The following is a 15,831-nucleotide window of genomic DNA, read 5'->3' on the forward strand; positions in this document are numbered from 1 at the left end:
TGTCTCTCTCACTATTGAACGGCTGCTGTTTAAACAGAATGATGAGCGATGAGCTTATCATTTATGCAGCATAAAAGATGAGCGATCATCGCTGATCGTTCTGTTTAAACAGCAGCCGTTCAGTAGTGAACGGCCGCTTTGTTATCTCAATGGAAGGGGTGAGGGAGCAAGAGGAGAGAAATCTGCTGCACCGCCCCGCCCCCCTGCTGGCTGCTCCGTGACCCAGCCCGCTGTGCTAGCTCCTGTGCAGGAGCACAGGGACGAGTGTCGGGCATCGTTTGCCCGACATTCATCCTGTGTAAATGGACCTCAAATTTATGTGGGCACAGTAGGGTTGCTACTGCAATAGGTGTGCTATTACTACATGGGGATACAGTGGAGGCACTATTATTGTACAGACGCACACAGGGGGCACTATTGCTATAGGGGAGAAAACTGGAAATGCTATTGCAGTGGGGAACACTAGAGGCACTATTAATGTATGTGGGCACAGTAGGGGCACGACTATTGTATGGAGGCAAAAAAAAAAATGGTGGTCCAAAACTCGCTTTGGATCCCATTTGACTCACGATACACCCCTGATAGCTCCTATTCACTGTATTTTCAGTAGCAGGTAATTAAAGCGGCTGGTGCAATAAGCAAGTAGTAGAGATCACTGGTGTACGTGCTCTCTAGATTGGGATGACACCTCAAGCCAGTGCCAAAAAGAAAACAAGACGGAAAAGTCTGCCCTGGGTCAAGTGGAAAGTGAAGAATGAAGCAAAAGGGTCATCCTAAAAGAGTCCACAATGCGCCTCCGAGGCCACGGTATCCGAGATCTATGTTCCAAACTGTGACTAACAATTGTGCCGGCAGTAAGGAGATACGGCACAGGCACCTGACTTATTTAGATGGATGGGAGGATGAAAGATGTGCGGAGGACTGGCTCCACACAGACAATGCCTCGGGCTGAGCTTCATTAACGCCAGTCTGTTATGTCTACTACGTCTGGTGACAGACGCTGGGACTGAGCAAAGACCAGCCGCTGCCATCATACATGTTCTACTAACATACGTGTACTACACCATGCACCAACAGAACTCCGTAACAGGACCAGTGAATTCTGTGACCGCCTTTCATCATTAGTTCACATAGTCTGCATAAGAAGCTGGGGGACTTGTGATTACTACTTAATCTGTACAGATCCTTAATTACAGCCCGTATTAAGGGCCATTAAGACACAAATATTATCGCCCAAAATTAGTTGTAACGAACAAAAGTGAGCGCTGGTTTTACTTTTAAAGACGGATGTTTTAACCTGAGGATAATCGTTGGGAAGTAGAGGTAGCGGCCGGCATGTCAGTCGTTGTATTATCGTTGTGTAGCGTTAGCATTAAATGATAATTGAGCGATAGTCTCTTTGAAAGGCGTGCGCATTTAGTGAAGCGAAAAAAAGGGCTTCTTTCTATTGGCTTGTGACAATCGTGGGTGCGGTTATCAAAAACCTAAAGGCTCTGCCTTTAGCCCGCTGAAAGTACGCCCCGCCAAACGATTACACACTCCCATCAAATCGCTGAACGAATGTGCATGCGTTTACACACAACGATTATTGCTCAAAAGACTGCTTTTGCGCAAATCTTGAGCGATAATTGTTGTGTCTAAATGGGCCTTTACACTCCAGAGCTGCACTCACTATTCTGCTGGTGGAGTCACTGTGTACATAGATTACTTATCCTGTACTGATCCTGAGTTACATCCTGTATTATACTCCAGAGCTGCACTCACTATTCTGCTGGTGGAGTCACTGTGTACATACATTACTTATCCTGTACTGATCCTGAGTTACATCCTGTATTATACTCCAGAGCTGCACTCACTATTCTCCTGGTAGAGTCACTGTGTACATACATTACTTATCCTGTACTGACCCTGAGTTACATCCTGTATTATACTCCAGAGCTGCACTCACTACTCTGCTGGTGGAGTCACTGTGTACATACATTACTTATCCTGTACTGATCCTGAGTTACATCCTGTATTATACTCCAGAGCTGCACTCACTATTCTGCTGGTGGAGTCACTGTATACATACGTTAGTTATCCTGTACTGATCCGGAGTTACATCCTGTATTATACTCCAGAGCTGCACTCACTATTCTAAAGTGCCATGACTGCACATGCTTGCTGACGGTTTCCAATAATATCTAGCATGATTGTTATAGTACAGTGATCAGAGCTCTGTCTTATTAAAGAGTCGTGTATCTGAGTGATCATGACCAGTCTAGATTTCAAAAGGGAAGGTTTCCATCCAATAACTGCAAGCAGACATATTAACCATGATGAAGAATTGATACCGAGAGTATCGTAAATTCCATAACTTTTCAGTGTCTAGTAAGTTGTTGTTAAAAATCGGGGAAATCTCTCTATCCCCCCATATGGTGCTCGCAGTAAATCTGCTTGCCTCGGCCGCGGTATAAATGTGCGTTGAGCACATTACACTGTAAACATCTATGGAAGATTACATGTTTAATCACTTTTCCAAATGTATTCCTGAAAGTCTGACAAACGCTCAGCACTTGGGACCCCTCCAGGAGTGGCCTGATGTCTCCAGGGGCAGGAGGAGAGCGAGAGTGACTGATGTGTGCCAGTTCCCCGAGGACACCTCTGTACCCAGCATAATCCCTGCAAAAGGGCTTTATCCTGAGGCTACGTCTATTTAAAGGGACATTAACCTCCCAAGCTCTCTCTGGAGAAGCAATAGGACACACCAGTCTATTGTATACGGTTTATGAGAGGACCGCTAAAGCTGCTAACCTGTCCAGGACACACTTGTGGTGACACAAGGAGGAACACCTAAGGACCCCTTTTTATGGCTCAATAAAAGCCTTTGAAGAGTGCTGATCAACGAGATCGGCCCTGGTTAAACTGGCCTTCACATAGACCGATTCTTACTGGGGATGAGCGATAACTCATGTGATGCGTGGTCCTGCATACAGTTTCATCATTGTAGACAGCACATCCCCCGTTCACATGGGGTGATGTGCTGATGATAACGATACTGCTGCACAAAAGGAGCTGATAAAATTGATGAATGAGTGCTTGCTCGCTCGTTTTTTGGCCAGTGAGTAGGTAAAGGGGACTTCGTGTAAAAGCACTTTAATCCATCGTATTACATGACTATAGTCTGGTTCACAAAGAACGCAGCTGATAGTGACGGCAATAAGCGTATCACTCCGCCGTTAGTGGGTGAAGATCGGCGACCCGTCCTCTCCTCTGGTCAAGAGACGGTTATGTGATCGGCACCAATGACGGTCACAAGTAGCCAACCTCTAACCATATCATATATATATATCTCATCTATGCATATATCATTGCAACTGCGCACACCAATGATTCACTCATACGGGCGTAGAGTATCCGGGTGCATACATATGCTGTGTATTAATGCGACCGGCGTACATTTTCACCTTCTTCAGTTTTTTTGCGTGCGTAAATACACAGCGGTCACTACGTATTTACAGGCACAAATGAGAACGCAACAAGGCTCTTTGATTTAATGTGGTAAACACGTATGTATAATGTGTATCCATTGACTTCAATGGGACATTTCGGTCCGTAATATGAAAAAAAACAAACACATGCTGCATTTTTTCCCTTTAAGCCATTATGGTGAGTGGCTGAAACATCAACAGTCAGGGCTACTAGCCAATTGTTATTTGCCCGTTGTGTCAATGCGTCGTGGCATCATCTTGGGGTGGTCTTAAAAGAGATTTTACCTTTTAGGCTGGGTTCACACAGGGTGGAATTGCCGCAGAATTTCCGTGCGGAAAGTCCGCATGGCAATTCCACCCGCGGCTCCTAATCCCGGGAGTAGCCAGCAAAGTGGACGAGATTTTGCAAAAAATCTCATCCACACGCTGCGGCCAATCATTGTGGCCAAGCCGCACGAAAACTGACATGCGGCGTGGAATTCAATTCCGCAGCATGTCAATTCTTTTCTCTTTTCTGCAGCAGCCTCTCTCCTCTCTACGGGGAGAGAAAGCCGCAGCGGAATGCCAAAAGCTAAAGGCCGCGGGTTTTGAAGCTGCGCTTTTCCAGCAGAATTCTGCCGTTTTGTGGGTGTGGCCATTCCGTGAGAAGTCCACTGAATATGCGTCCCGTGAGACCCCAGCCTTAGGCAGACACCTCAGCCGTGGCACAGTCCTAAAGTGAATGGAAGGAATACTCGTGCATGCAACTCTGCTATTTCCAGGGGTCCCCACTGAAGTGAATGGAGCCGTGGTGCGCATGCGCGGCTACCCACTTCATTCACTTTGGCAAGGAGCCGTAACTGCATGACATTACGTGAGACAACCCCTTTAAAGGGATTTTTATAGTTATGGAAACAATTCAAAGGGGGGTAGGAATTGGTTAAATGGGGACATGGGTTTTCCTGTTCCCGGGATCGGTGAGTGTCTCAGCGGGGAGACCCCCCGCCGATCAGATCTATATGGATAGGTGATAAACGCTAATTCTGATACAACCCTTTTAACCAAGAGCCATCTTTAAAGTGATTGTCCAGTTGTAAACTATTGATGGCCTGTCCTCAGAAGAGGTCAACAAAAAAAGATCAGTGAGGGTCAATCGCCAGGTATCCTCACTGATGACTTGTTAATGCACTACTGCACTAAGCGGATTTCTACAGGAGACAGACAGCTCCATTCCCAATGCAATGGCCAGGCTTAGTATTAGCAAAGTTCTTACTGAAATAAATGAGACCTTTGTCTGTAATACCAAGCATGACCACTGCATTGGGAACGGAGCTGTCAGTTTCCTGTAGAAATCAGCTCAGTGCACGAGCACACTAGCCTGGCGAACAGCTGAAAGGTGGGGGTCCCAGGCAAGCGATCACCACTGATCTACTATTGATGACCCAATCTAAGGATAGGCCCTCAAGGGTTTACAACTTGACAACCCCTTTCTGATGTAACAAGTAAAACGGTCATTACCTCCCTAAGGCAGGTATAGATAGGACACACAAGGACTCGGAAAGGCTCCCCCGTATTACTCCTCATCGTGCCAAAAACTTCACACAGGAAGGTGATGAAACCCAACCAGCTCTCCACATCAGACTTGTGCAGCTCTTCTCGTACGGCAAAATCTTTCTGCAAAACACACAAAAAGAAGACATAACAAATTAAACCACAACAGCCGGGGCGCACGAGACAGCGAAAGAGGAAACAGAATGTGTAATCAAACGGCAAAAAGAAGAGGAACCTGACAGACGTGTGCTTCACTTATGGAGTAAAAGAGGAAACCAGTAAACCTCAAGTGCGGTTCCTTCAGTTTGCTACAATGAGACGACGGTTTGTCCGTTTTTGCTGCCGAGACAGATTGCTTCACTTCTCGTGATGGCGAGTTACACATCTACGAAATGTCAACATGTTGCCTAATCTCTGGATCGCTGTATGTAAGTGTAATACAAGAAGATACTAAGAAGTGCCAGAAAGATGCACCATGTAAGAGTCGTCATACCCTCAGGGGTAACCGCACTGTGCTGCACCCACAGATTGGGGGATGTTATTTGGTAGAAATGTCAAACTTATCCATAGGCCCACACTCATCTGACAGAAGCCAAAAAAATAAAAAAAGAAGTCATTTTGGCATTTTTTTTAATTGCACAGGAAAGGGCAGCAGATAGCGTTTTTCTATGTAGTGGGCACCACAATCACTCGTCGTGGCCAATTGAAGACTATGCCACGGTATGGCATTCAGTGACAGACTTTGGGGATATAGGTCAGATAATACTTCCCAATGTACATGTCTGATGGAACAGAGCCGTACTCTGGTATGATAAAGCATTAACAGGTCACTGTATGATATTGTTATTTTAGGCGCTGCATGTAGTATTACTAAAACCAATGAATGAGATTTATCACCTAACCACAGGTGCTCGGCTATCTCCGGAAGTCCCATAGGTAAGAATGGCGCAGTACTGTCCATGTGTGAGCGCTGCGCCATTCATGCAGGAGAATTTAGGAATCCCATTCTCATGATTGGTGGGACCCTCATCAATCAATCATTTGTCATCTATCCTTTTCATTTTTATTTTAATTATATATATTTTTTTATTTCTTATGACTAGGAAGGGGGGTTGGAGAGGGCGCTACAAATGTTGCTCAGGGTGTGATCTAACCTAAGGCTAGAACTCAGAGTTATTACAGCAGTTCTACAGCGATTTTTAAAGGATTATTCCCACCAAACTGGTGACGTTTTCTTAAGATATGCCCATCATTAGGTTATTGGTGGGATCAGACTTCTTGGTCCTCGTCTTAGTCTTACTTGCACAGTAGTGGCACTCCAGTTAACTGGCTAAGTATGGGGCTGCTGCAATGACCTACTCATTTGAATGGATCTTCAATGTAGTTGCCCGCATAATGGTAAAGCTTTGAAGGGGACACAGTTCAAGACCAGAGATAAGATGTCTTTAGTCTCATCACTGTGTGATGTAAATAACCCACATTTTGGAGTGATTAAGAGTCCTTCACTATACTAAAGTCTTTGGGGGGTCTTCAATTTTGCAAGTGGGTGTTGGAAGCATCCATGGGCGGACTGGCCATAGACTCCAAATCTAGAAAAATCCCGGTAGGCCGGTCAGGTCCTGGGGCGAATGGGTAGGCTTATACTCTCCTCTGGGTTGTAGCAGTGTTCCCGGCTCCTGTCTCCCAGTGACTTTCGGGTTGCATGATCAAGTCACGTGATTGCTGTGGCCAATCTCCAGCCTCCGTGTTGGTGAGCTAGGTTTTCTGTGCTTCGTATATAATTTGTAGCAGCGGCAAGCTATGCACATTGCATCTGCTTCTTCCCTCCTACTGCCAACATGGCAAACCCCTACCTACTTGTGTTTATCCCACTTACCGCCGGTTTTGGACCAACATGAGGCCACTGTAATTTTTTTTCTTCAGGGCCACTTTGGGTACCCAAACCACCCCTGGAAGCAGCTCACAGTCCTCAATCGATGTTGTCAACATGGAAGGAAACAACTGGAGTTAGGGGGTAAATGTTATAGGTGTCCATACATATTAGATGAGTTGAGTGCAACGGACTATTTCAGTATATCTAATGTGCGTTTTGGTGTTTCTCAATTGTTCGTCTGGCAGCTCAGGGGATTGTGTCCCCAAAGGATCGTGCATGCTGCAGTTCAACATGTCTGATCCTTTGTTCACCTGACATCTGTGAGTGGGTATTGGTGGGTTAGGATACCACCATGCACACTAGAAGATTGGCTGGTCCCATCAATGAGTTTGGCCACCATTGGTCTAAGTGTTATGGTTGCCTTTAGAATATGTTTTCTATAAAACAGGTTTGTCACCAGATAAGACCCACAATGGTATTTTTAGTCTGTACCACCGCTTTATCACCCTCGGCTCCTGACATAACAGGAACATCACGTTATCTGATTATTTCACTCAAATAAGAGAAGCTGCTGAAAATAAAGACGAGAGAAAAGTTTCAGAATGCTGCAAAAAAACCCTAATCTGTGAAAAAAACAAAAATACTGCAACGTGAAGTCGCGACCTGCCACATCTCACAGGATTTACAACCACAAATAATCTTCAGGCATCTTCAATCAAGTCCCCAAGTGGCCCAATCATTATCAAACCTGGCAGAGAGCCATGGCTGCAACGCCTATCAGAATGCAATTTGTGATGTTAAGCTGTTCTTAAACATTTAGATAAGATTTTAACTGTCAGATATCAGATTTCTTTCAAAATCATTGTAAGTGACAAATAACTTGGTTCAACAGCGGATAATACAGAAGGTGATGTTCATCTCCTATTACAGTGTGTATATGATCAGAATCTGTACAAGATGTTGAGTCATTGTGTACATACATTAGATGATGTATACTATACTGATCCTGTATTATACTCCAGAGCTGTATTCACTATTCTGCTGGTGGAGTCACTGTGTACATACATTAGATGATGTATACTATACTGATCCTGTATTATACTCCAGAGCTGTACTCACTATTCTGCTGGTGGAGTCACTGTGTACATATATGACTTATCTTGTACTGATCCTCAGTTACATCCTGTATTATACTCCAGAGCTGCACTCACTATTCTACTGGTGGAGTCACTGTGCACATACATTACTTATCCTGTACTGATCCTGAGTTATATCCTGTATTATACTTCAGAGCTGCACTCACTATTCTGCTGGTGGAGTCACTGTGCACATACGTTACTTATCCTGTACTGATCCTGAGTTACATCCTGTATTATACTCCAGAGCTGTACTCCCTATTCTGCTGGTGGGGTCACTATGTACATACATTATTTATCCTGTACTGATCCGTAGTTACATCTTGTATTATACTCCAGAGCTGCACTCACTATTCTGCAAGCTGCAGTAGTAATTCAACTAACAGACCTTCCTCCTGCATATTATTTCCTCACACTGTGTTACCTTGTGTATTCCCTTTGCACACATGTGGAGGACAAGACACAAGCTTGTGCGAGGAGATGTTGAGCATATGTCAGACAGAAGCTTTGTAGTAATTATCAGCTTTTCAACAAGTCGTTGGGACGGATTTATAGCCCCACAGTTTGGCCAGCCAGCTGAGAGCCTGCGTACGGAGATGCTGCAGTCCTGCGGGGGGATCAGGGATGAACACAGATTAAATGCTTGAGATATTTCTAGTTTCTGATTCTTGAGCAGTTGGGAATCAGGAACACAAGTCCCTTCAGTGGAGCCACGAGGTGCGAATCTTCTGCATGAAGCGGACTTATTTGGAACTTGGTCAAAATCATCCATGGTGGAGCAGCAGCCATGCAAAGCAGAGCAATGTGAGGAATGGAAACATGACTAAGCTATCCATCTGGGCAACCTCCTTCCGAATGGTGATCTGTTTCCAATCACCTGATTGCCATAGACAGCAAACGCCATCATCGGGTAGTCTACACAGGTGAGCTGTGGTAGTGCAGGTTCTACATACTATACACTATTGGCGCTTCCCTGCATGGAAATTAGAACCGTGACCCCGGAGTGCAGCGTAAGATCTAATTTTTCATGGATCAGTTTCAGTGTGAATCCTGATTAAATGGGAAAATCCAGCGATCTGAGCGACTTTTAAAGAGGTGTGACTGAGAAAAAGCATCGAGCAAGAGGGGATCCTTTGGACTGAAACTACTCATCGCCTAAAAGGAGTCAGCAGAGGATGTAAGGAATTGTTTTGATGAACAGGCAACTGCACAGTCAAGCAAATTGCAGCCCAATACAACGCTGCAGCTCCAACTAACGTGGCTGAACGGGCAACTCGTTCCTTAGCATGGATGGGCTACACAATAGACAACCATTTCCAGCACCATTACTGTGTAAAATAGAAATCTGAGACTCCAGGGGGCAAAAGAGCACAACCACTGTATCACTGAGAAGTGGAGAAACATCTTCTGGTCAAATGAATGGGCAGAATTTGGCACAAGCAGCATGAATAGATGACCCCTTCCTGTCATAGTGGTTGCAGCATGTGCTCCCACACACCCTCAGTCATGACACCTCCAGATGGACACCACAATGAATTGCTGAAGGCCAAAAGGAGGTCCTACAGTGCTGCTAGATGGGTGTCCAGTATATTCCTGTGCGGACTCTTCCAGGTTTATGTAATACACCCCCATGCTCCTCTGACTTTCCTTTTAGAGGATGACGGCATTGGAGGGGGAAAAGGTGGTGATATTCCATTAATGGGTGCAGTTTGGAGATTTTTGCAATGCAGTGGTGTGCCATCTACCTTACAGTGCAGATAAGACAGAAGGACTATACACAGCGATGCAAAGGCAAATAGCTTAGGAGCTCACATAGGTTATAACCAGACAGATGGGCACCACAGGGAAAATTCTGGGGTACAGGTTGTACCTCGTTAAGAAGGTGCCGCCCTTTGTAAGAGCACTCCTCCTGCTTCCTCTCCATCTTCGTCTCGAGCTCCCATTACCGATGTAATAACCTCAAATATTTGCATGTCATTCCTAATGTGAACGCTCCGCGTGGCCATCTGGCGCACATGTGAAGCAGCCTGGGTCTGATTGGATTAGTTCTTGGTTACTTTACACCTCGATCTGCAATGTTTAAATGGCAGTCATTAATGGTATTAAAAACAGCAGCCACATGAGCCCGACTGTGGCTTCTCATTGGTTTAATGCGACGAGCAGCAATGAGGTCACGTTTTCCGATGTCGCCATCACGCGGGATACATTTATTTAGGCTACAGAAATATTCCAGAGGTGTACAATGCCCTACATGTAATGCTGCACTCATTTGGAAAATGAGCAAAATTATTCCTCTCTGCAGTGTGATGATATGTTAGATGCTCACGTGTGAGGTCCAAAGTCATCTGTAGGGGCCGGGTGACATTAGAAGATCAGTTGGATCACGTACCATCTATAAAATGTGGGCTTTGTCTTCATGTTGCTATGAAAGGTTCATAGATTAGTGAACATAGGATTATATACCCTCCTCTATTGCAGTCCCATACATGACCTGCGGGTGTGCTGCAGAATATCAGTCTCTCTCAGAAACACCTAGCATGACTGAAAAAGAGTGTCACTCTGTGATCCTTTTTATTATAGAAGATAATTACAGCAACGATTATGGCAAATATTGAAACTTTAGCTGAAACCTTTTGGAATGTCTAGCAAAAGTTCTCACCAATATAGACCAATATAGGTTTGTGACAGAGATAAACACATTGATTGGCACAAGATAGGATTATGAAGGGCAGTCAGACGGGCGCCACACCTCCCCGGCCCAGTTTTGTGCCACGCGCACGCCGGTCACCAGTATCGCCCAACATAGATTTCTGACAGCGATAGGCATAAATGAGTTTCTCAATACAGACTAACACCAGATAATATAACGTTCACGAGAGTGCGATGTGTTTGTTTCCACAAGACCATCAATGGATGATGCATTCCCGAGGAACACAAAAAAGGACATGCAGCGTTTTTTTTTTTTACCTTGCAGCATCGCTCATGTGTACGACTCCATTCAAAAGAATGGAAGTCATTTGTGTGAGCTTTGTGGGTCTCGCAATTCGCAAAACTTGCGTTAGTTTCTCGCTCGTGTGAATGTAGCCTTATAGATATGAATCAGCGTGCAAATAGCAAATGCGTGGGTAAGGAGAACCCGGAGTATTTTAAGAAACTTGCTGAAAACTCAGGTACGCTTTAAGCAACTGCCGCCTGCCAAGTTTGTGCGAATCTTAATGTGGAAACTTTTTTTCTTCAAACAAGTTTGGGAGAGTGGAAGGTGACAGAGTAGCAGAGATAGCGGAGGAGACTTGTAAAAGCTGCAGGCTGGAAGAAGTGGAAATCACTCGATAATGAAGTGAGGGGAGGAAAGAAATGGTGTGTGATCCCAGATAACATTCCTGAGGAAGCGGTAGTGTGATAGGGCTGGAGGGGAGATAACTGGCTCCGGCAGGACAGGGGAGGGGGCTTCTATTTCACAAGGGGCATTACTATAGATGCAGCTACTGTATGGGGATACTGGAGAGAAAAGGTCCAGCCATGGTTGGTTTATTCCAATTTCCTAATGGCTGACAAGGACCTCAGCTCCCCATTCCACTGGCACTGCAAACAAGTGAGACTCAAGTCAAGAGTCAGTTAATGGCAGTGAAGACCAAGCACCGGGTCCTGGCTACTAGACAGGTCATCAAGCCTTTCGCTCCCCGCCTATTACTCAATATGATCCTTCTACAGTCATTGGTAAAAGTTTGGGTGCCCCATGTTAAATTACCTATTTTGATCACTTTCAAAGAAAACTATGCCGTTGGGTATTTCTGCGTCCTCAGCAGGGACCCCCATCAATTAGCAGAAGTGTAGAGTGGTTACAAAGAGTCCTTAGCTTTGCAGGACTCTGCATGTCCTTGCATTACAAAAGCAACCCATTTATTTCAATGAGGACTATGTAATACTTCATTTCTCCTTTATCGGCATTGCAGGGGTATTAACTAATTGCTTTCAGGTACATTAACAGGTTTTTTTCACGAAGACAATACCTGTCCATATTGCTTATTTGGCCATATGGATGTTATAGGGGGAGAGGCTGCCCACTTAGGAACACCCCTCTATAAGCCAGAATGGTGACCAAGCAGCTGCTGGTCTGAAGCACTTGAATGCACCAGTAACTTTAGGGGAAATGACTGCCTTGTCACAGCTTCAACTTTCTACGGAGGGAGGAACCTAGGATGATCAGCAGATCGTCTAGGGAGCCGCACTTTGAAAGCATCCGTTTGAGATTATAGCTGGTCGCTGTGAGCCCCAGCAAGGAGACACTCTGTGGTCAGTTTATTTTCATGGGACTTTTAAAGTGGACAACCCCTCTAACATAACAGTGAATAGACAAAAGGAGTTGTCTGAGACTTTTAAAGCCATTTTACACGCAACGATTATCGCTAAAACAGCCACACGGCTGAGCGAACTGACGACATTTTTGCATAAAATTACATGTACAGATGATAGCTTTTAATCACTTCCATTTCCCTCATTAGCTAAAGTAAACTCAGTAGGAGTGGTTTGCTCAAATGGGCGTGTGTTTATGGGAGGGCCTATATGGTTGGCAGGATTCCATTGTCTTCTCCTGTCATGAGTAAACAATGTACTCATTATGTATGCAAGGCAAAACACAGTGAGTACATTGTTTACTCCCCCCCCAAGTCGGCAAGCCACTCAAAAGACTGCAGGAATGCCATTCAAATGGAATAAATTTTGAGCGGCTTCGTGATGTTTTTTATGCGGGCTAATAACCAACGGGCAACTATGTGTGAACGAATAGTGCATGACTGCCTACATTCACACAACGATATTGCTCACTTTCTGCCATTTGAACTGATTTTGAGCAATAATCGTTGTGTGTAAAAGGGCCTTTACTATTAAAGGCCTATCCTCTAATGGCTTGTTTATTCTTTTTTCTTTTACGTCCCACTTTGTTTCTGTACTTCTTAGGGCTCATTCACATGGATGTACGTATCAAGCTTATTCCACGCATATTTTTCGAGTGTAAAATATAAAGTACACATCAAATACATATGTAAATGAGTATTTGCTAAGCATGTTAAATCACTATTGCTTATATTGGCACGTAAAGAGCAGTGTTTTTTTTTCATGCGCAGAATACGTGTGAAAAAAGGACAGGAGTGAATGGCACAACAGAAATCAATGGGCTTTCAGCGCCACATACTATACGTGCGACATATGGCCGCGTAAATTAGCCCTTAACACTCCTTGTGCTTTTTATGTGACGGTAATATTAGTAATCCAGTAGTCTGATGAAGGGGTCTGTGTATGCCAAAACACATTACCTGTTGGTTCTGCATAAAGTGCATTTCTAAATCAGACCAACTTTGTCTTCCATCTTCAGTTGACACATAACAGTTTGTGCCAGAGCCCTAGTTTTCTCTCACCCCTCTTCAACCCATACAGGCACGCCAATATGACCCACAGTCAGCCAATGTATTAGGCCGGTAGCACCTAATCATCTGTTTATATTTACAACTGGATTTTATCTGCTCGCCATCCGCCTGGAGTCCAAAAGGTGTTCCATTTCTCCACCTGATCAACTATGGATGAACATATGTTGTCAATAGTAAAAGTCCTCAACAACCCCATTAAAAGGTGTTCTCTCAGAAGAAACTCATCACCTATCCATACGATAGGTGATGAATATCCTCGGTAAGGACCCCAATGATCATATGAATAGGCATTAGGACTTTCTAAGGACCCCCAATGATCACATGAATAGCCATTTTCCTAGGTCCCAATTAGACAAATGGAGAGAGTCTGTGTTTGGGTGGCCTCCACATCATTCTTCACCTACAATCTCCTGCTGGTTTACATCTCATGATCGGAGTGGGTATCCTTAGATACGACATGTATGTATAATGGGCAATATTGGAAGCAAATATTGTACCTACTGGAGTAGCACAAGCACCGTGAGAAGAGCATGACTTATCGGACTAATTTATCATTTCCTCTCGAGAAGCACTGGTCGGTCATATAGACTTTCCCTGTACGTGGCAAATCCTTGACTTCTGCAGGGCGGTCACAATGGAGGTGCACAGCGAGGTTATGTGCTTGGATGTACACAGAAGCTCTGACACATAGTAACGCCGCTCCAATACTCCCACAGCCCACAACAAATTCTTCACAAGTGCATTTTTGTCTGTGTCACTAGGAAAGGGCTATCGGATGGCAGAAAACTATGCCAGCTATTCTGAGCCTCTAGGAGAGATGCCCAGGAATAAAACAGACTTGGAGAGCTGAGAATACTGTAATTCTGTGTCACGGAGACCAGACCTTTACATACCCTCGGGTGACCAGATCAGACCTGTTCGAATCACAAACCATGCCTTGACTGACGGCTCTAGCGTAAGCGTCATAACTACCCAACCTGAGCGCTTCAACTGCGCAATATAACGTCTCACAATTTAGGCTATTTTGCCACTGGCTTTAAAAAATTGCCCCAAAAATGTGATATTAGTGATCGGTATACCAATCCAGTAAAATATAACAGTTGGTGAAAAGTAAAGGCATTCGACTGTTTGCGAGTAGTGATGTCACACCTGTGGAATAAAGTCTATTGGGAGAGTTATGACATCACTTGTCATGATCCATTTCAAATCGTGATGACACTCCTGTGAATCAAATTGTATAGTGACAGTGTCCCATCATGTGTGTCAAATTGCTAATAAATTAGTGATGCATTCCTGTAAATGGTGAAAAGCAAACTTTTCAAACTTCTTGAATTTGGCCAAAAATTTTCAGTCCAAATTAGTTCAAACCAAATCTTCACCAACACCTCCTCAAACTGGTCTAGAACACTGTCCCAGAGTCATAAAAGCCCTGTTAGGTCACCTAGGAGTAGAAGTACTTTTGAGCTGTTTTGAAGGCAGGACGAAGAAGCAGGAAAAGGAATAAAAGATAAAGAGGAGGGAAAAGTAAGGAAGTAGCAGGAGCCATTTTATTGGGCTTGACCGAGACCAACCTTCCAAGGTTCAACTTCGTGCTGAATCGAATTTTTAGCAAAGTTCGACTCAAAACAGGTTTCTACTGTTCCAACTCAATACTACCTGTAATTGATAAATTGTATACGGATAGTGTGACATCATTCATATCACATGGCTTATGTGTAGTGATGTCACTCCTGTCAAATACATGTGATCATTGAAGGGATGACATTACTCGTGTAACATGACTCATTGAGTAGTGAGGACAATCCTGTACATGGTAAAGCGTATTTAGACAAGTGTGACATCACTCGCATTGAGCCTCTGTAAGTAGCAATGTCGCTCCCATAAATCATAAGTGGTATATGGACAGGGTGATAATACTGGTAGTAAGCCAATACAGGTCCGAGTTGGAGAGATGACATCACTGTCACCGAGAAGTGAGGACAATCTCGTAAATTGCATATGGACAGTGTGATATCACTCATGTTAAACATATTTTACAAGAATGACATCACTATTTAGAAACAAAGTCATAGCTGGAGAGATGACATCACAGGTGTCACTTGACTCACTGAGTAGGAAGGAAAATTCTGTAAAATCATAAAATGTATTTGGACAGTGTGACATCACTCAGGTTACTTTCCTTAATTAGTGATGTCACTTCTAAAACTTCGAGAGCGGTTAACCAAGACCCACTGGGCACCAGTAATCTTCATGGAGAGTTGGTGGAACGGTCATGTACTAACCAGATATGGTCACCCAGCTTTCTTAAAGGTATTTTTACTCCTGATTGGATCTGTTCTCACCTTGACAGACTAGGACGACTCCAAAATAGGAGGATTGTCCATGTGGTCTGAAAACAA

At 44.3% G+C, this 15,831-nt stretch overlaps 1 protein-coding gene across 5 annotated transcripts in view; it reads right to left on the bottom strand.

Moving 5' to 3' along the window:
* CTIF (cap binding complex dependent translation initiation factor) overlaps positions 1–15,831 on the bottom strand; it is a 214,335-nt gene that overhangs the window by 17,250 nt on the left and 181,254 nt on the right. For all 5 annotated transcript variants that reach the window (XM_066602577.1, XM_066602578.1, XM_066602576.1 and 2 more), the window contains one exon: positions 4,968–5,123. In XM_066602577.1, coding sequence (XP_066458674.1) covers positions 4,968–5,123 — 156 coding nt within the window. The remainder of the gene's footprint in view (positions 1–4,967; positions 5,124–15,831) is intronic.

This window comes from Eleutherodactylus coqui, chromosome 5 (genome assembly GCF_035609145.1).
Source record: "Eleutherodactylus coqui strain aEleCoq1 chromosome 5, aEleCoq1.hap1, whole genome shotgun sequence".
Taxonomy (NCBI): Eukaryota; Metazoa; Chordata; class Amphibia; order Anura; family Eleutherodactylidae; genus Eleutherodactylus; species Eleutherodactylus coqui.